The 22,064-nt window shown below is 38.3% G+C and overlaps 2 protein-coding genes across 5 annotated transcripts in view; both read right to left on the bottom strand.

Moving 5' to 3' along the window:
- LOC144368757 (Fc receptor-like protein 3) overlaps positions 1–22,064 on the bottom strand; it is a 611,935-nt gene that overhangs the window by 264,845 nt on the left and 325,026 nt on the right.
- The window catches only part of LOC144368452 (protein sidekick-1-like), a 270,988-nt gene that overhangs the window by 23,799 nt on the left and 225,125 nt on the right, over positions 1–22,064 (bottom strand). The window contains exon 5 of one of the 4 annotated variants that reach the window (XM_078027330.1): positions 6,126–6,204. The exons of the other annotated variants lie outside the window; for them this stretch is intronic. Within the exon in view, the coding sequence (XP_077883456.1) occupies positions 6,132–6,204 (73 nt within the window). The 3' untranslated portion in view covers positions 6,126–6,131. The remainder of the gene's footprint in view (positions 1–6,125; positions 6,205–22,064) is intronic. 4 annotated transcript variants of the gene reach the window in all.

Below are 22,064 nucleotides of genomic sequence, written 5' to 3'. Positions count from 1 at the left end.
AAGGAGGACAGGGAAAGGGAGGAGGAAAGGGAAAAAGGGGGACATGAACTGAAATTGAGTTCTGTTCATGTATAATTCTGTCTCGATGACCCAAATACGATGTATAACTATAATTCTCTTTATAAAAAGAGCAATTGGAAACATTACAATTTACCTCTATTAAGGTTTTTATTTTTAAGTTTTTTTCTGTTAGCTTTTAATTTCTGAATATGTTTAAGTCACTATTCATAAAAAACATTATTTTTTTTGTTGTTGTTAAAAAGAAGACAACACAAAAATGCTAAATCTTTGGACAATTTTAGATAGATGAGAATTAGTTCCCCATAAAACTATTCTTGTTTTCTCTCCAAATTGTTCTAAAAAAAGAGTTTTTACAAAGGAAACTGATTTTTTAAATGTAAATAAAATATCTAAAAACATTCATATCAATTTTGAGTCCTGGTAACTGTTGTGATGCTTTAAGAAAAGAAACTTTTTTTTTTTTTTTTTTTTTTTTTGGTGACAGCACAGCAGCACGTGCCTAGAGCACCCAGCTTTCCTGTGGCAGCCACACTTGCCCAGGCAGCCTGCAGGGTAAGGGGGCCGCCTTTCTCAACATCAGGATTGGACATGGTCATTTGTCCCTGGTGTTCATGGTGACAATTTTATAGCTATGAGGATATGACCTTCAAATGAAGCTAACAATGTGGGTAGAAGGACAGGGAGAACAGAAGGTCCTTGGGTCTCTGACAGCCTGGCAGAGCCCACCAACCAACCACCCATCCTGCAGCCAGCCTGCCTCTGCACATCCTATTTCAGGGATACCACACCTCAGTCAATTTAAAACCTATTTTGAGTCAAATTTCTGTTACTAGACTTCAACAATGTGCTGACACAGATTCAAAAAGCACAGGTAACAGCATCCATTTGGGATGAAAAAGTGTATTCTTCTGGGCGCCGAGAAAACAACTGTACACATGACATGTCCTGCATGTGTGCATGAAGCATGCAGCCTCGCTCGGCCTCTAAGGAGGGAGAGTCAAGTTAGTTTCTTTTGAATTATGTATTTTAAAATATTTTCCAACCTTTGTACTGTAAACAAGTATTACTTTTGTTATCAGAAGAATAGTGTTCTAAAGGAATGCAAGGGCATGCTAAGTAATTATGGTAGCAAAATTCAATACTTTGACCATAATATGAACCACTCAGCTTTGTTAGAACATAATTCCAGCGAATTCATTTAAAACTTACATTGAATTTACAGGAAAATTACAGTATTCAGCCAGAGAAATTTTCCTTTTACTTTATAGAAATGTACATATGGCTTTATATAAAATCATTTCCTTAGTCTTCCTCCATTTTAATTCTATATTTAAAAATAGAACCTCATAATTCTAACTTCTAATTCCATGACTTGGTAATAAAAATAATAAGGAAAATCTCAGTTCAATATGTGTGAAATGAACTACAGCTCAGAAAACTAGAATGTTGGGTTTATAAAGAACACATTAGAGGGGCTGGGGTTGTAGCTCAGTGATAGAACGCTTGCCTAGCATGTGTGAGGCACTGGGTTCGATTCTTAGCACCACATATAAATAAAATAAAGGTCCACTGATAATTTTTAAAAAATTAAAAAATAACACGTTAGAGGATCACTTAACTATTACCATTTGTCCCTGGTTTTCACAAGAGAGAACTCAGTCTGTTGACTTAACAACTGAGATTCACTAACAAAGAAAACACTGCTATTCAGTGAAGGATGACAGTCTTCAGTAGGAACTTGTCAAGCTTCTGAACATTCTTCACTTGATTCCAACACATGCATGAGGTACGGGACAAAGTAATTGTTCTCTAATTCAGAAAAGTCGAAGCCTTAGGCAGAGAGAAACTACCTGGGGGTCTCTGACCATTAGCACTAATTAAAAACATTTCTTTGGAGGAAAGCCACCCTGGAGGTGGATGCCTAGATCACACTTGGGCATACAAAGGTAGGGCCACCTTGCTGGGGAGTGTATGGTGGAGCTTCCTGCTACCCATTTCCAGGTGATGTCATGTTCCTCATGCCACAATAGATCATCCGTTTTCAGAAATATGACATTAACATAATAATCCTGGAAAGCACAGGATTTATGGTTAGTAGAAACAGTTCAGTGGGTAGTTGAAGGACCTCCAGACCAGGAAGGAAAAGTCAGAGCATACATTTATAGGAGAATAGGAGCAGAACCCAAATACTTTTGTTTACTGTCTACTGAGTGACTATTTGGGTTCTCAGGCCTGTGACTGAGAGTGGAAGGGAAAATAACTCAACCAAGAATATACTGTTTGGGGCCCATGGAGCTTATGTTGAGTTATTTATATACTAGGGGAAGTGACAGAAAGTACTTTAATAACTTTCCCTTAGAAGTATTTGTGGGCAAAGGGAGGAGTTTCAGGAGGGGTTCAGAAGTTTCCATGGGGTGCTGCAAAATTTGCAATGAAACCATCCTTTGGCTTCCATAAAAAGATAAATCATCTTTAGTTACCAGTAAGTATTTTGATCTTTGGCACTTTAAACACAAACTAGGAAGGGTAATACAAGTACTGAATTATATATTATGATGCAAATTCAATAATGTCCAGTAAAAGAAGAACTTAGCCCATAACATATAAAAGCATAATTTGAGTCTGTAGTTTTACTATTACAAATGCTAAAGTAACATTTGATTAGTTTTAACTGACATTCAAATACATTAAAAAAATAAGAGAGCAGGAAAACGTAGAACATTTGTTTTTAAGTCCTTAAAAAATTAGAACATTTAAAATATTCCCCATTTCAACAAAACAACTTTTTAATGGGTTGGTTCTAAAGCTCAATGTTCTGAGTATAATCTAGATCTCAAGCCCCACTTTAATAGCAAGTTCAAGGCAGACAACTTCGGAACTGATGAACTTGCCTTAGCTATATAATTACAAGAACTAAAATTGCTTCCAAGGAGTTTTGGCAATCACGAGGCCCTGGATACTGGATAAATGTTAAGGTACCACAGTGACATGTTTACTGAGTCAGGAAGTAAACACTTGCTGTCCACCAGTGAGTGACTCTGGGATGAAAGACATTTAGAAAGCAAGTGAGGAAAGAATCTGGGAAACCTGTTTCCCATAATTTCAAACCAACATAAATGACAAGTGGAGTTGTGTTCATTAACAGAATGTATGAATCTAATATGTCCCTGATTTTGTTCCCTCAGGTTTATCACTTGGTCCCCAGAAGTCCTAGGTAAGCAGGCACCTAGGGGAAAGGCAGCCATCAAATCTGAGAGCTGTCATTATTCTGTAAAGATACATTGCACTTTCCAGAGAAGGGAGACTAGAGACAGAAAGCCTTCTGCCAGTATGTTGCCTTAGAGGTCCATGCCTTGCAAAACACTTCAGTGTAGTATATGCAGGGATCATTTCCTATGGCAGGTGTAGTTAATTTCATAATAGCGAGTATATGGAAAAGATACAGTTAGATTTGTATGAATTCACCTTTGTACAACTCTTCCATATTAATGATCAACTCTTAACTAGAGATGCAAATGGAGGTAAGATATCCCATAAGTCCCGTGGATTTGAAATACACTCAAATTCACACATTTTGTCATATCCACAATGTTCCCTGGTTTTTAAAGCAGAGAACGTGATAAACAAAAGCATACAATCAATAATTGTGTTAAGTATGGGGCTGGGGCTGGGGCTCAGTGCTTGCCTCACAGGTGTGAGGCACTGGGTCTGATCCTCAGCATCACATAAAAATAAATAAATAAATAAACAAATAAAGGTATTTTTTAAAAAGAGTACATTAAAAAATAACTATGTTAAGTGAAATGCAAAAAAATAAGAAACTATTTAGGTTTTCACACTCACATATTTGCTCTGGCTACTCCTCTCTGAACTTGCAACTATATTTTAATACTTGGAACCCTAGTAAGTAGAAAAGTAATTTTCCCTTTCAGTAAATAGGAATGGAGTGCATACTATGTGTATGATACCATCCAGGGAAAGGACGATGTGAAATGTGATCATTAAAACACAAGGAGAGGGGCTGAGGTTGTGGCACAGTGGTAGAGCGCTCGCCTCACACGTTTGAGGCCCTGGGTTCGACCCTCACACCGCATTAAAAATAAATAAATAAAAAATAAAGGTATTGTGTCCAACTACAACTAAAAAAAAAAAAAAATTAAAAAAAGACCAAAAAAAAAAAAACCACACAAAGAGGTATCTCAAAAAAACAAAAACAAAAACAAAAAAACCCACACAAGTACAATTAGAAAAATGAGAAATTATACCCAAATGTATGAATTGCCAAGATCATTGTAATGTCATATGTAGATAATAAAAAAATAATAAAAATAAATTAAATTGCTAGAAAATTAAAAAACAAACAAACAAAAAACACACAAGGAGGTATCTCAAAACACACACACACACACACAAGGAGGTATCTCATAAGAGATAAACACAGCTGGATGAAGTTCCACAGGTGGATGGGATTTTGGAGGAATGATAAGCCAAGTACCTAGCCCCTATCACTGACATGGGGATCTGACCACAGCTGTCCCAGTGACAGCTGCTCCAGGATAAAATATGATGCATTTCAGAGTGGGAAGACAGACCCAATTCTCTGACTCTAAAGATAGTAAGAGTTCAGAACTGAGCCCGTTTTGCTGTAGGTAACGTGGGAGGAAACATCACCCTCACTTCTGCTAACTCACCCATGCAGGAGTCTCACCTTCCATGGGAGCTCTGGCCAGGGGCTCCTGCAGGTCAGGCAGCACAACCAACTCTCTCCCAAACTTGGGCCTGATTTGGGCCTTCCTGACTGCTTCCAGGAGCATGGGTGCTGGGTAAGTACCCTGGTCTGCCTGGCCCCCAGCAGCAGAAAGAAACTTCAGTGGACCATCAGAAGAGAAGCAGAGAGGCACATTCCCCTACCCAAGGAGTACATTGCTGGTCTCCAAATAAAAGCAGAAAAGAGACCTGAGCTCAGGTTCGTTCATTTATTCATCTTCTCCCAGCCCAGTTCCCTGAGTGGCCTGGTATCTGGAAGCAAAACACAGACTGCCTTAGAATGACAGCCCAAAGAGTTCTACAGGGAAAATACCTTGTTTTCTCACCAGAACAAGATGATTATGGCTGAAAGGAAGTGAACACTATAAATGAACCTGGGTTGAGTTATCCAAGTCTCTTGTTAATACAGAGGCTCTTTAAGCAACCAGACAATGCACCCTGGGTTGAGTAATGGAACTAGAATCTAATATGTCCCTGATTTTGTTCCCTCAGGTTTATCACTTGGTTTTCCCATCTATAAAATGGGGACAAAATACTGACATCAAAAAGCCTTATGAAGTGCAAATAAGGTAAGATGTGAATGGGGCTGTCTAAGCCACTCACTGATATTTTACAAGTATGAATCTTGTTATTGGATGCAGGGAGTGAGAACAATACATGTCAAAAACCGCCCAATGTGGGGCTGCAAATTAAACACTTTATAAAATCTCAGTCAGCAGACTGCTGTACACACATAGCCAGACCTCCGAATTATAAGATGAAAGTCACCGAATGACCAGAAACTTCGATCTACTACCTAAAATGGCCTCCTGACGTGCACAGGAGACAGAGTGAGATGATGTCCCAAAGGCCTGTCCCTGGCCTTCCTTATCACCTGTTCCTGTGTCATGCACAGAACTGGTCCTTTCCTCTAGGAGAACAGATCCTGCCTAGGAGGAGGGATGGAAAAGAAAGGAGCTTATAGGGTAACCGCTGATAGAACAGATGAAAGATGCATTCATCAGGGCTTTTGACCAGAAGAACTATATTTCTTATTTATAGCAGTGTTTCTTAAAAGTCCCAGCTAATCTAAATAGCATTTTGGTCCATTTTTACTTTTCTTTTGTTATTGTAACTAATTAATTCTAGTACAAAGCACAAATAAATGGCCATGCCAAATTCTTGGTGTGGACAATCACAAGAGGAGGGCAGGAACGAGGAAGGACTACATAGAGCTGAGGTCTATACACAAAAATTTCCAGCCAAGATTTTTTTCCTGAAAAAGAAACAAGACCGAATAAAAAATGTGTGAAATATACATTTTTTAGTCTTTTAGCTTCTTAAACAAAGGAACTCACCCAGTGTTAAAAGGGGGGGGCATCGAAAAGAGCCTCTCCAGATGGACCCTCGTGGGAGCCCCTTTCTCCCTGAGATGCTCTGTAAACATCAGACAAAGTTGAGGTAAGTTCAGTTTATAAATCAATGGAATAAAACAAAACCCAATTCAATTCAAATTAAAAGAATACGGCTATGGAAGGGAAGACACTTTTCACCAAATTGATGGAATGTAAAGACCAGTGCTGCGGCCAATGCAGTGAATGCTAGAGGGTTAAGGTGCAGGACTTACAGTCATGCACCTGTGGCCAGAGATGCTCCCCACCAACTTGGATGACATAGGCTGAGGCAGGAAAGCTGGAGGCTGGCAGTTCACATTGCAGCCACAGCTTCTCTCCACATCCTACTTTCTTCAGAACAAGGTACTCCGGAGTCTTTCTTTCCTGTGCAGATAAAGGGGCATGGGCAGAGCACTTGACCCAGGCTCTGCGGGACTCCATCCGCATGGGATTATGTCTTAGTGGCAGGATCAAGCATCAGCAGCAGCAGCTATGAAAGAGCTAGCACTTTTCTAAAAGCAAATAACCGCAGAGGAATACTCGAAAATTACGAGCGGAGCAAATTGCTTTTTTGAATGTTCTCCACCTTTCACGTCTGTCTCTGCATTAGCTCCTCTTTGAAGGAGCATAATTATTGCCAAGAGTTCCACTCTTTTGTTAAACTCCTTTTGATTACTAAGTGACAAAGCTGTGCCTGCAGAGATGGGAGCACCTGCAAAGGCCGATGCTGATTCCCGCCTCAAGTGTGACAGCTCATCTTAGTGACTGTGGTGCCTCTCGCTGCCTCCTAGAAAATGAGGGCTCCCCAAGCGGCAGGTAGTCAGCGTCATGCTCCAGGACAAAACTCGGTCAACAATGAAGACAGAAGGAATCCGAATGGAAAGTCAAATTCTCTTTCAGTGGCTTTTTTCTTTCTGGAAGTGATTGTGACAGACCTTTCTGGAATGTGTGAATGGCGTGCCTGTTGGGCCCTCTGCTGTCCTACCAGCTGGCCCCACTGCTCTCTGTGGCCATGGACACAGTCCTGCAGGGCAGTGGAACAGCATCCAACAAGTGCAAACTAATTTATAAACAAAGCTGGGAGATGTTCAAAATCCTGGGCCCCTAAACTCAACTGTAAAAGTGTAAAATGGACTTCCTGGCCACCAAGCAGAGCTGCCTTCCCAGGCTGGGCTGTGACCAGGAGACCCTGCACTGTTTATATCTGTGCTGTGGGTTTTTCCAAAGATGCTGGCCATCCATGCAGCTGAACTGTTAGCCATGGCTGGGAAACAGACCCCCATGTTTCTTTCAAAGTTCTTAGAGATTTCCACACAGACAACCACAGCCATGAGTCTGCTGGTCTGGGGCCCATCTCCCTGAGGCCTGGCCTCCCAGTCTTTCCACATCCTTCTTCCTCCTGGGGTTGATGCAGTTCCTTGGAGGACACCAAGCTCATTCCCTCTTGACTTTCCTCAACCAAGCCTCTGCTCTGCCCTCCTGGCAGGAGAGATGAGAAGAAGCCTTTCTGGACACTTCCTAAGGGCCTGCAAATTGCTAAAAGCTCTGTGCATATTCTCTCATCTAGTCCTCACAGCAACCCCACAAGGACTCAAATTCTTTCACAGTGGACACCAAGGTTTTAGATCCAGAGACACCCCTGCAGGAGCCCCTTCTCCAACACTGCCTAGCTGTATGACACTGTGACATTGCACAAGCTGCTTGAATGGTGGCTCTAATCCCCAGGTCCTGAGTAATGGGGATAACATACCTGTCTCTTAGTACTGGTAGAAAAATTACATGAGACAATATTTTAAAAATCAGTGATTTATGTAATATCTAGCAAATACTCAAAACTCAAAACTGGTTAGCTACTGTCATTGTCTCCACTTCATAGACAGGAAACTGAAGCTTAGAAGTGACAGAATTCCTCCAAAGAGAGTGAAGAATGAAGACTCTAACCCAGTCACACACTCCAGATGTTTCAACTTCCCTTCAAATCTCTTGTCCTCAATCTCCATGCTACCTTTTCTGTCCCCAGAGGAGTAAGGCCAGACTCTAGAAATAGCATGCCCTACAAACTTTTGTTCTGGCAATCACATGCTGCATCTTAGGCACCTCCTGCCCCCTGTCCCCAGGTCTCACACCTGACTCCCAGAGGCTCTACCCAGTCCTGGAATATGGTATGATGACGAAGAAATAGGCAAGGACATGTAGGAGGGTGCAGTGCCACTGGGTTAAAGGAAGCCCCAGATTCGGCCTGAACCAGAAGGAGGACTGCACCACAACACAAGGAACCTCGGGGTCACCATGCCATTCTAGCTATGTAAGCTGGACTTAGGGGGTTTCCTTTCCACCCAGACAGACCCCAAAAGCCAAGCCTGGTTAACCAGAGGCAAAACCAAGAGGCCTGGGTCTAGCCATTGGAGATTAATGAAAACAGTTTCCTTTAGAGAGAATATATTTTTTTTCTCAAGAGCTGCTGAATTTGAACTCTTCCTGAAAAAGCTTTATAAAACCCTTTGTTATAAACATTTATGATGTGTCTCAAATGAGAAAATAAGCAGGTAACTTCAGACTTGCCTGAGTGAATGGTGATATGCCCCAAATTTAGCTATACATAATTTAAAGAGGACTTCTAGAGAAAGTCTTATTATAAGAACACCTTATTAGGGCTGGGGATATGGCTCAAGCAGTAGCGCGCTGGCCTGGCATGCGTGTGGCCCAGGTTTGATCCTCAGCACTACATACAAACAAAGATGTTGTGTCCGCCGAAAACTAAAAAATAAATATTAAAAAATTCTCTCTCTCTTAAAAAAAACAACACCTTATTAACTGTGAGAACCACCTGTGAGAAATAGGCAGGAAATATATTTAAGTAATATCACTCAGTTCCTAAGTATCCCACATGAAAATAAAAACAGAAAAAAGAAATAAAAAAGAAAAAAGGGTGGCAGCCATTTTCCCCAACTGTGTCTACTTCTTAGCATTGTCAATGATCATGCTGTTCATTTCCATGACAAACGTCACATGGTGACATAAAACCCAATTGCCTCCATCTGTCTTCCTAGAGAATTACAGTGCAGTTCCTTAAGTTGTGAGGTATTTTTTCTTAGTCCCTGGTCCCATTTCTCAAATAGGCATTTTAGGCTTGCCACAAGCAGCAGTTAACTGGCTACTCTGAACCAAAATGATTAAAATTCACCAAGCACTAAATTTTGAGCAGATTAAAAGAACACAAATGTTCATTCTTTTCTTTACTCATCTAAAAACTAGTACTGAGCACCTGCTGGGTATTACTGACTAAGAAGAGAGTACTGAAGAGCTCATCAGCCATCACAGTCCAGCAGGGACAGAAGTTAAAGGTGCTGTTGTAGCCCTCAGTGCATACTATTGTCCTAAATGCTACTCCCCACAAGAGGAGCCAGTGCTTTCTGGAGAAATCCTGGGTCTCAGCAGGAAATGTACCGGATGCCCCTGGACCATATCACATAGTAAGGAAGCAAAGGCAAGGTCATGCCAAATGGACCCAACCTTAAAGACTCCCATTATTCAGAAAGGGGACATTTTGAGCATCAATGTGAACAAGTCAGAAAGGAAGAATAAAACCATCTCAGTTTGCAAATGACATCACCTATATAGGAAATAACCAAGAAATCTATAAAACACCAATGAAGATGACAACAGCTCAGAGACCATTAAGCAAGTTCACAAAGGATAGAATTTCATTCAGGATAGAATGAAAAGCAATTGATTTATTGTATTTAAAAAAAATTTTTTAGTTGTATATGGATATGATGTCTTTATTTTTATGTTGTGGTGAGGATTGAACCCAGTGCCTCACACAAGCTAGGCAAGTGTTCTACAACTCCAGCCCCAATTTATTTTATTTTAATAGCTTAAACAGTACAAATGTATTTTTTAAATGTCAAATAATTGTATATGTTTATGGTGTATGTCACAATGTTTCAATATGTGAATAAACCATGGGATGGCTAAATCAAGCTAATTAACATTTTAATTACTTCCCATATTTATCTTATAGTGAGAATACTTAAATTCTACTCTCCTAGCAATTTTCAAGTATACAATACATTGTTATTATCTATAGTCATCAAGATGTAATATAAATATTTTGAACTTATTCCTTCTAACTGAAATTTTGTGTCTTTGAACATCTCCTAACCCTCACCGCAATTCTATTTCTTTTAATTTAAATATTTTCTTTTAGTTGTAGATGGGTACAATACCTTTATTTTATATATTTATTTTCATGTGGTGCTGAGGATCAAACTCAGTGCCTCACACGTGCTAGGCAAGTGCTCTAACACTGAGCTAAAACACCAGTCCCCCAATTCTATTTCTATGGAATAGTAACAAACATGTGAAAACCAGAATTTAAGCCATAATACCATTTGCAATCACTCAGCAGAAATATATAGTTGAAAATTGAGTAAATATGTACAGGATTTGTATGCCAAAAATACTAAGGGAAGAAGTTAAAGCTCTAAATAAATGGAGATATGTGCTGAATTCGTGGGTTGGAATAGTTTCAACAAAGTAAAAATATCAGTTTTCTCCCAATGGGTCTCTAAGTTTAATGTGATTCCTACCAAAATCTCAGCAATAGGAAAGATTATTATAAAATTTGTAGCTATAGGAAATACTATTCTAAAATTAATATGAAGTGGCAAAGTAATTAGAATAACTAAAAAACAATTTTTAAAAAGGAGTCACGTGGTAGGAATCATTCAACCAGACATTAAGATTTATTATATAGCTGCAGTAATCATGACAGTGTGGTATTGGCAAGAAGAAAGATGCATGCAATCGAACAGAATAAAAAACTCAGAAATGCGCACAGAAAAGTACAATCAACTGATTTTTAGCAAAAGTTCAAAAACAAGTCAGTGGAGAAGGAAATGTCTTCAAAAATCAGCACTGAAGAAATTGGTCATTAATAGGAAGAAAAAAAATTAAACTCAGCCTAACACTGGTATGCCAAAATTAACTCATGATAGATCATAGATTTAAATGTGAAATGGTAAAAATTTTAGAAGAAGCTGGGAGAAATTCTTTGGGACCTATTATGTGGCACAAAGTTCTTAGACATGATACCAAAAGTACAATTCACAAAGAAAGAAATCTATAAATTGGATTTAATCAAAATTACTATTTTGTTTTTCTGTGAAAGATCCTGAATAAGAAAATATAATTGAAAAAAAATACAATTGGAGACTTGGAGAAAGCATTTGCAAAACATAAATCTGATAAAGGCTATATATCCAGAAAATATAAAGAATTCTCAAAAGTCAATACTTTAAAGAGCTCCAAAACAACCCACCTAGAAATTGGACCAAGGGTTAGAAGCAGCTTTCCACCAAGAGTCTGTAGACAGCAAGTGAGTACATGTAAAGATGCCAACATCACCAGTCATTGAGACCAAGATGAGTTATCAGGACACCTATTAAAACAACTAAAGTAAAAACTACCAGTGCAGAGGAGCTGGGCCTCTCACAGATTGCTGGTGGGAACAACCACTATATTGCTATGTGGAAGAGAATCTGGCAGATTTTTAGGAGCTAACCATATTTGCCACTCCACCCAGCAGGGTCTATTTTTACTGGACATTTTTCCCAGAGAGGAAAAAATTTTTATCTACACAAGAACCTGTGCAGAAGTGTTCATAGAAGCTTTATTGATAATAACTCAAACGTGGGAAAACCCCAGATGTTCTTCAGTAGGTGACGAGCTAAACAATTATGTCACTTTTGTACTGGGGAATACCGCTAGCAATACAAAGAAACAAACTATTTGTATGAGCAACTTGAATAAATCTCAAGGGCATTAGGGTGAGTGAAAAAAGCCAATCTCAAAAGGATGCATAATGTATGATTCCATTTATATGACATTCTCAAAATGACAAAATTATAGAGATGGAAACAGAGTGGTAGTTGCCAGGTAGGGAGGTTGAGGAGGGTGAGCTTTGAGTACAAGAGGCCTGGGTGATGGGACAGCCCTGCATCTAGATTGATTGCATGGTGACCACACAAACAGACACTCACAGGCAAATGACACAGTGCCTGCCCCATACACTGACCAATGTTACTATCCTGGTGCTGATATTGCTCCCTAGTTGTGTAAAATACAACCATTGGGTAAAGAGTACATGGGACTTCTCTGAACAGTTTTTGGAGCTTTCTGTGAATGTACAATTATTTCAAAATCATATGCTAAAAAGAAAAACACTCTGATAGAGAAAAGGAAGAAAAAGAAGACTCCTGACTGAGGTCAGAATGAATTAGAAATTGAAACAAACAAGCTATCTTGTCCTCCTGAACACAGAAGCTCCTGGCAAAGACCTCTGATTACAGCCACCAGGGAAATGACAAATGTGAAGTTTGGGGTGTGAATAACAAAACAGGGTAGACCTGTGAAGACCCAGGGTGAGAACCTGGAAGGACAGGGACAGACTTGGTGTGTTGCACGTTGTCAGAGGAGGCCATGGAGGCCAGGGCAGAAGGAACAGGAGAAACAGGGTTGGGAGCTTGCATCCATGTCTTCTGGAACCAGCTGGGTTCAGGAATTCTTAACAACATGAAGGACCTGCAATCCATGGCTCTGAAGCCCCTTCCTGCTGGGTGAAGCCTGATGATCAGGGAATTCAACCCCTAGGCTGAGAAAGGGGGAGACAGACATTGACAATCTACACTGGAAATACATAAATGATATAAATGTAGCCATACGAACTCAGAGGCATAATTGAGGCCAATTAGTGAATTGAAAAAACTAAAAGTTAAAAAATTTCAGTACACTCTAAGGGTCATGGAATAGGAATTTATGATTTTAATTATAACCTTGCAGTGACATTGAAAGAGAATAAATTATATGCACTAGACTCCAAAGAAAAGAATAGACATATTAGAAAAGTTTTCATTAAAGCTACTACAAATGGGGAGAAAAGGCTATATTAATAAAATACTCCTTTTGGCTATAAAAAAGCACTTATATGAAATAGCTAATTACACAATAATGTTTCATAAATGAAACTAGTAATGCATCTTATTTTACCATCTGCATCTATGTCTTCCTTCACTAGAAAACTGTCAGCTGGGTCTGCTAGTTTTATTTTGGTTTGGAATGTGTTGGGGAAATAAAAGGACTTTGCTAAAAATTACATTCCACTGTGCAAATATCTAAGTTTGGGCTATTTCTGTTATAGTGAGGATGGAGGGGTCAATATGAAAAGAAAATTAGAAGAAGTCAGGTTACCCAGCACCAAGAATTGTGGCAAAAACAGGTCTGTTAGGCTAACAACAGACTGGGGCCAGCCTGCTACCCTTCCTGAGCCTCTGCAGAACTCAGTATCTGTAGGTTGGTGGGATGCACATTAAAGACAAAAGATGTTTCTCTTTGATGCAGGAATAGGTGTGTATATGTGTGTGCATATGAACAATTCAGATGGATAACTCTGAATACTGTTGGAATTTTATGAGTCCATTTTGTTTGTGATGACAGAGAAAACAGTACTTAGAAAAAGATAGCTACTAAAATAGCCAAGAGCATATCAATGCAGCTAGAAATTTTTATTAATAAATAATGGGAATAAAAATATATGACTCATTATTCAAATACTAAGTTGGTTAATAATTGATAGAACAGGGATTTTTTTTTTAGATTAAGAAAACAGAATTGCTACATCCCCTTATAAATTCAGACACAGTAGACTAGAATCTTTCCAACCTAGCATGCTAGGATATAAAGTCACATCTAGCACACTGAAGCCTGCCAACAGAGAAGTTGGGCATCAGGACACAAAAGCATGTCCCTGTTCTACTCTAAAAACATCTGCTTTTTCTCAAATGTAATTAAGGACTATAATGAAACCTGTGCAGTGACCTACATTGTTTCATTGCTCTGAAAAAGGTATATTGTTCTATCTAATGGAGACAAGAAACTAAAACTTGACCTAGAAGAGGAAGAAAGAAAAATGTAGAATAAATCAGGTGGGGGGGGCGGGCGGAATCCACAAACCAAGTATTTATGTTATAGTAATTTAGTCAGAGCTTGTAAACTCAGGCAAGGGAAGAGAGAAGTTATGGGCCCATGTATGTAAATTTTAGACTAAATGGTGTCTAGCATATTCATATGCTGTTAACATGGAGAAGCTAGAAGGGGCCTCAAGAGAATAATTAGAAAATGGAAATGCATGTCATGTCATACTTTTAGATAGGATAATTACTGGATCAAAACGATATTTTTTCCGGACTCAGTTGCAAGATTTAACAAAATTCTAAGGTACACCCCAACTGAATTTTCTGGGAATGGGAAATATTTTAAAACTTTTACAGGAAGAATTTTTTAAAAAATTAATGAAATTCTCAACATTTTTAAAAGGAAAATAAACATGAGGAACTTTTCCTACTAGTTATCAAATGAAATAAAATTCATAGTTTGATAAATAATTGATAAATAATAAATTAATAATAAATAATCAAAGGAGATGTCACAGACTAGGAGAGTTCCAATTTAAGAATGTAGAGAAAGGAAGGAAATGGAAAAGTGACCAGAGAAATCTGCAGAAATAGTTGCCATGGGTAGAATCTCCTGATGAATGCTAAAATTACAAGGCAATAGTTTTTAAGCAGAAACAGTATATTTACATAACCTCAAAGCATCTACTCCAAATCTTTATTAATTTTTGAGTTCATTTTAATTTATGTTCAGAATTTGGAGCTAAATTACCTTTCCCTTGCATGTGGGCTGGGAGAAGAGATTCACTTCTAAGAATATAACATGGATAAGGAACAGTAACTTCAGCATGGGGAAACCTGGATGACAACACTTTAACCAGTAGTTAAATCATGGTGACAGGTGTGCCCCTATAATGAGAGGATAAGTCACCCCCATGGGACTCATCCCTAAATCCATAGCCCCAACCTAAGCATGAGAAAACATAGACAAGCCCAAATTGAGGGATGTTTTAAAAGATAACTGATCAGTAATGTCCAAGAGTGTTCCAAGGTCATGAACTTAAGGAAAGATAAAAAACTATCTCAGATTGGAGGAGTCCAAGGAGATGTGATGGCTAAATCTAATGTAGGATCCTGCATGGGACCCTGGAACAGGAAAAGGGAATTAAAAGAAAAATCAGAAAAATGCCAAAGTCTCTAGTTAATAGTGTTGTACAAATGTAAATTTCTTAGTCTTGATAAATATAATGTGATCATATAAAATTTTTACATTTGGGGAACTTAGGTGGAGAGAATACAACAAAAAAACCTCCTACAATTCTTTTAAATAAGCCTATAATTATTTGAACATTAAAAGTTTTAAAGTTATATTGAACAAGATCAACAACAAAAGGTTGACATTTGTATGAAATAGAGAATGTACAAACGGACAGCAGATATCCATGATTAACACGTAATAAAGGAAAAGCTTTAAATCAATAGGGCAGAAATAGATAATCCAAAAAACATCAAGAAATACTGGCTAGACATTAAAAAAACATAGATTCTTACTTCATGCAATATAGCAACAAAAATTCCAATGGGATTTTCCAGTACAAAACAAATTATGGAAAAAAACTATAAATTATGACATATATACAACATGGAACACAACACAACCAGTTAGAGCTACAAATTAAAGCTATATAAATGGGGGTTTGGGCAGGTATTCTCGAAAAGCAAAATACAGAAAAGCACATAAAATGTGATCTAATTTTAATGTGCCTAAGTATATGTGGAACTATAGTGACTTCCCAGTAAAAAAGAAGAGACATATTAGGTTATTAACATATGTTGTAGATAAACAGACAAAAGATAAAAAATTAAGGAAGCAACAAAAGGAAAGGGAGAAACATGAACAAACTTTTAAAAAGTATGATCATATTTATACATATTAAAATTATATGTGAAGCCAGGTGCAGTGGTGCACTTCTATAATCTCAGCAGCTGGGAGGCAAGAGGATCAAAAGTTCAAAGCCAGCCTTAGCAACTTAGCAAGGCCCTAAGCAACCTAGTGAGACTCTGTCTCAAAATAAAAAAAATAAAAATTAAAAAGAGCTGGGGATGTGGCTCAGTGACTAAGAGCCCCTGGGTTCAATCCATGGTACAAAAAAAAAAAAAAAGTGTGAACATATGTTAAAGAAATTAAATTTAAGAATAAATAAATAAACTATTATTATGTGTAATCACTAACTATACATTTACATTTAGAAATATAGAAACTGTGTAATAAATAACAAAGAAGAGATTAGTAAACTTGCTACATCACATTTATTTTGGTTTATTTAAAAAAACTGAAAGACAAACTGGCAAAAATGTATAAAATAGAAGATTCATTTAAAAACTAAAAGTGAATAATACACATGTGAAAAATGCTTAACATAATTAATAATCAAAATAAAGAAAACAAAACCAATGGAAACCATCACCGTTATCAAACCTAGAGGTGCATAAAGCAATCTAACTGTCAGGAGGCGTCAGCTTGGACCAGGGTGGTCCTGAAGAGGATGTGAGAAGCAGTTGCAGCTGGACACTGAGTTCCTGGACTGGGTGTAGGAGGAAGGAAGTGAAGATGAAGGGAGCCAGGGAGGATACAGGGGGAAGCTTTGGCCCCAGGAGCTCCACTTGCAGCAAAGAAAAGCAACTGGCAGGGAAAGGGCCCCAAAGCCCCAGGCTGTGACCCTCTTCACCACTCCATTTCCAACCAGCCTCTTCCACTTTCTCTGGTCATCTGTGGACACTGGGTCTAATTCGTTAGCACCCTATCATTTATCCTTCTTCCTGTTGCTAGCAGGGACAGACCCAATCTCTCTTTCTTTGTATAGAACTAGTTTGTATTCCATGATCACTTTTCTCTTCTTTAACCTCACATGAAGCTGTATTCACACCACTAAAAAAAAATCAAGAGAACCAAAGGAAGAGAAAACTGCACAAAATGTAGTACTCCTGGTAGGCCAGTGGAGCTCCCAAAATACTGTGACTTTTAAAGCCAAAGGTTACAAATTCTATTTCTTAGCACTCGTGATGTCTCTGTGTGCATCTGATCATGAATCATGACTTTCTCAGAAATACATTTTATGAGAGCTAAGTATAGATTTATTGCCCTCACTGATATTATTCTGAGCATAATCAGTCAATTTCACAGATTTTACTACTTGACTCCAGGAAGAATACAAATGGGTACATGCCCACTCTTGCAACTTTATCATACAACTACGCAACATAGGGAGAACATCAGCTCCTTTCCAGACTGATGCTTCAAAACGGCACATTCGAAGTCAGGTCTCAGTCCTCAATCTAACGCAATGGGTTACAACTCACCACTGCCACTTTCCAATTTAATGCAATTTAACTTTTTCATGATAAATAAGAGAAGAAAAGTCAGCTATAAGACAGACTTTTAACAACTGAACACAGTGAGGAAGAGAAATTTCCACAAATACAACCAATCCTCCTCCTTTTGCTCTTTAAAGTGACCAGCCCTCTTCTTGGGTCCATTTCTGAAGCAGTTCTGAACACTTTGTAAACTCACACAATGACCTACAAAGCTGGAGTTAGGATCCCTCTCTACCGCAGGAGGCACTGAGAGCCAGGTTTCTGGCTGGTATCAATGTTTAAGACATGCATCCGCATCAAGGAAGGAAGAAACAAGGAAGAACAAGTCATAATCATAGATACTATCCCGTCTGAGGGTGGTGTAGGATCTGAATTCTACTGGTAAACTCCATCTAGTGGAGGGGCATTGGGGTCTTGAAAGATTTTGGAGTCAGTCAGTTTTTCACTAACCTTGGAAAAGCTACTTGACCTCACCAAGGCCCCAACACCCCATCTGTGGAAAGGAAAATGATGCAGCAATGAGGGTGGGAAGTTGGTACCTGCACCGCTTCCAGCAGAGATCCTGGCAGAGTTTGGACCTAACAGCATGGTCGTAAAAGCAGCCATCAAAGCTGTCATTACTTTTAAAATAGGCCATGAATCTTTTCTTTTTTATGTTTTTATTAATGCATTAGAGTTATACATAATTTGGGGTTCATTTTGACATCATCGTACATGCACACAATATAGTTTGCTCTACTTCAGTCCCCATTACTTCCTTTTTCCATCCTTTCTTCTTGTTCTGTTCCCCTTCTACTCTACTGCCTTCCCTTTGATTTGTTATAGTTTTTAAATTGGTGCTTTATAGATATAAAGGTGAAATTCACTGTGGTATGCCTATATAGGTACATAGCATAATTTGATCACTTTCCTTTTGCTGTTCCTCCCTTTCCCATCCATTCTTCCTTCCCCTCTATCCCCTTTACTCTACTGATCTCCCTTCTATTTTCATGGGATTCCCCTCTCCATCTTTTTTATTTTTCTCTTTATTTTGGTTTATACGAGAGAAAACATTTGACTCTTGACCTTTTGAGTCTGACTTATTATTATTTACATGATGTTCTCCAGTTCCATCCATTTCCCAGCAGACAACATAATTTCATTCTTCTTTATTGTTGAGTAAAATTTCATTGTGTATATATACTACATTGTCTTTATCCATTCATCTGTTGATGGGCACCGGGGTGGTTCCATTACTGGGCTGTTGTGAATTGGGCTGCTAAACATTGATGTGACTGTACCAACAAAGAATGGTTTTATTTCTTTAGGATAAATACCAAAAAGTAGATCATATGGTGATTTTGTGGAATCTCCATAATGCTTTCCAAAGTACCAATTTGCAGTCCTACCAACAATGTTTGAGTGTACCTTTTCCCCCTCATTGTCATGAACACTATTATTTATATTCTTGAAGGCTGCCAGTATAATCAGAGTGAAATGAAATCTCAATGTAGTTTTTATTTTCATTTTCCTGACTGCCATGGATATTGAGCATTTTTTCATATATTTGTTAGCCATTTGTATTTCTTAGAAGTGTCTATTTAGTTCTTTGGGCTATTTATTATTGATTGGGTTGTTTTTTCTTTTTTAGTATTAAGTTTCTGAGTTCTTTATTTATTCTGCACATTAATCCCCTGAGAAGCAGCTGGCAAAGATCTTCTCCCATTTTTTAGGTTCTCTCTTCACATTCTCATCTCCTTTGCTGTGTAGAAGCTCTTTATTTGGATACCACCCCACTTAGTTCCTGGCATGTCCAATGTAAGTTTTTGGCATTCTTGTTGAGCATCAGATAACTGTATCTATGTAGATTTTTCTGAGTGCTCCATTCCTTTGGTCTTCATGTCTGTTTTATTGCCAATGTCATGCCTTTTTTTGTTTCTATAGCTCTTAAGTATAATTTGAGATCAGGTATTGTGATGTGTTCAGAATCACTCTTCTTGTGCAAGATGCCTTAGGCTGTTTGGGGTCTTTTGTTCTTCCAAACAAATCTTAGGACTCTTTTTTTCTACTTCTGTGAAGAATGTCCTTAGTATTGGGGGGGGGATTGCACTGAATCTGTATAATGCTTTTGATAGTATGACCACTCTGACAGTATTAATTCTGCCTAAGAACACAGGAGGTCTTTCCATCTTCTAAGGTCTTCTTTACTTTCTTTCTTCAGTGTTTTATACTTTACATTGTACAATATTTTACCTCCTTAGATTTTTGCCCATTTATTTGAGTTATTGTAAATGAGAAAATTTTCCCGATTTCTTTCTCAGCAGATTCATTATTGGGGTACATGCAAATGACTGATTTCTTTTTTTTATTGGTTGTTCAAAACATTACAAAGCTCTTGACATATCATACTTCATACATTAGATTCAAGTGGGTTATGAACTCCCATTTTTACCCCAAATACAGATTGCAGAATCACATCGGTTACACATCCACATTTTTACATAATGCCATATTAGTGACTGTTGTATTCTGCTACCTTTCTGTATGTTCATCTTACATCCTATTTCTTTGCAAACTTTGTTAACCAGTTCTAGAGGTCTTCTGGTAGAGTGTTTTGGGGGTCTTCTAGATACATACAACATCATGTCATTAGCAAACAGAGATAATTCAACTTCTTTTCCTATTTGTATCCCTTTAGTTTCCCTTTCTTTGAATAGGAGTGGTGAAAGTGGACATCCTTGTCTTGTTCCTAGATAAATGCTTTCAGATTTTCTCTGTATGATGTCAGCCTTGGGTTTGTCATGTACAGCCTTAACAATGTTGAGGTAAGTTCCTTTTATTCCTAGTTTCTCCAGAGTTTTTAACAGGAATGAGTGTTGGATTTTTTCAAATGCCTTTTCTGCATCTATTGAGATGACTGATTGATCTTTTCTTAAAAGCCAAGTTTAGGATCTCAGAATTCACATAGGGCATCATACAGTTTTTCCAAAGCGGATGTCTTCAGGGTCAACCAAATGGAAGAGAAGGATGATGTCTGACCTCCAAAATGCAAAGGTGTATGTGCTCAAAATAATACCTTTTCTACATATGCTTTCAATTTGTTCTGCCTTTATTTAAAAAATCATTTTAAAATTTAAAAGAGAAACAGCTCAAGTGGGAAAGTTTAATATCTAGTTCAGGTTGGTGTCTATGTCTGGAGAGATGGAAAGGTGGGAAGGGCCTTCTCCAACACTGGTGATGTTATACACCCTCAGCCTAAAATGAACTCAAGGAGCACATTAGAGAAATTTTACAAATATATTTATTAAAAGCAAAACAAATTTGGCCTGTGCTAAGCCCAAGAGCTCCATTCTCACTTCTGGGGGAGCTGAATACTGGTATAAGGGGGCTGGGAGTACCTCAGGGCAAGAGGCCTTCAGGAGTGGAGGGCTGTCTTAACTCTCCAGGAGTAGGGCAGGGTGTCCCTGTTTTCCTCAGGGAAAAATAGCAAGGTAGGACAAGCTACATTTTCCAACGTGACTGCAATTGTGCAAAAACACTGCTCCCCACCTCCACTTTGGCCCACTCCCTTTGTGATCCTGGAATGGCTACCCTGCACTGCATAGTCATTAAAAGAATCTGGTATTCGAAATGCTGACACCCCATTTATACTTTAAACCTGCTTCCAACAGGCTAGTAAGTGGCAGAGGAGTTAAAGGTTGAAAGAGATATAGTTTACAGCTTGCCAAATCTAAAGAAAGAACAAGATTGCTTAGTTGTTGACAATAGGTATAGAACTGACACAAGGAGGAAGCAAAAGCTATAAAGGGCAGAGGCTCAAGGGTCTACTTGGAAGTTTGAGTTAAGAAGGAAACCTGAAGACCATCTGAGGCATGTACACAGAAGCCTTTCATGAGCTAAAAGCGACCATCATTGTTCACTGGAATATTCAGTGTGAGGCATGTCAAACACCAGACAGGCTTTCTTTTGAGGGCATAAGATCTTCAAATACAGAGCATTACTCCCCATGCAGAATACCTATATGCAGCTGATTTTGCTATTAATGATTATTTTTTTCAAAGAGGAATACAACAAAATTTAAAGTAAAGCAAATGAATCACTTATAAGACCCTTTAATATTGGAGGGTGGCCTTAAATTTAAAAATGTATTATTTGTCTTTTATTGAAACTGACCATAATTATAACTCTTACATGAAAATAAAGCTTTTTTTCAAGGGACCATTGGGAAGATACTTTTCATAACAGCACATTGCTTTTCTTAATGGCACTCATTTTTGTCATCGTCCCATTTGTAGGATTCTGGAATCCTTTGACTTTTGTTCTATTATCTCTTACATGATTTTCAGTATTGTTGTGAAATGAATCTTCTCCTTAAATGAAAGGCTTGCATAATTACAACCTTAACATTTCATTGTTCAAAGCCACAACTAAATGCTTTCATTAAGCTTTCTATGTTAAAATGCTAGGCTTGAATTTACCCTGGAAGAGGTCTTAGTGAATATAATCTAAGCAGAAGCCATCAGCAGTCCTGTTGTTAAGTAAATAAGCCCAAGAGTGAGATGTATAGAGGACCAAAAGAGATAGGAGAATGCGTGGG

This window comes from Ictidomys tridecemlineatus, chromosome 11, assembly GCF_052094955.1.
Source record: "Ictidomys tridecemlineatus isolate mIctTri1 chromosome 11, mIctTri1.hap1, whole genome shotgun sequence".
NCBI classification, from domain to species: domain Eukaryota; kingdom Metazoa; phylum Chordata; class Mammalia; order Rodentia; family Sciuridae; genus Ictidomys; species Ictidomys tridecemlineatus.
This window is presented reverse-complemented; position numbering and strand designations above follow the sequence as displayed.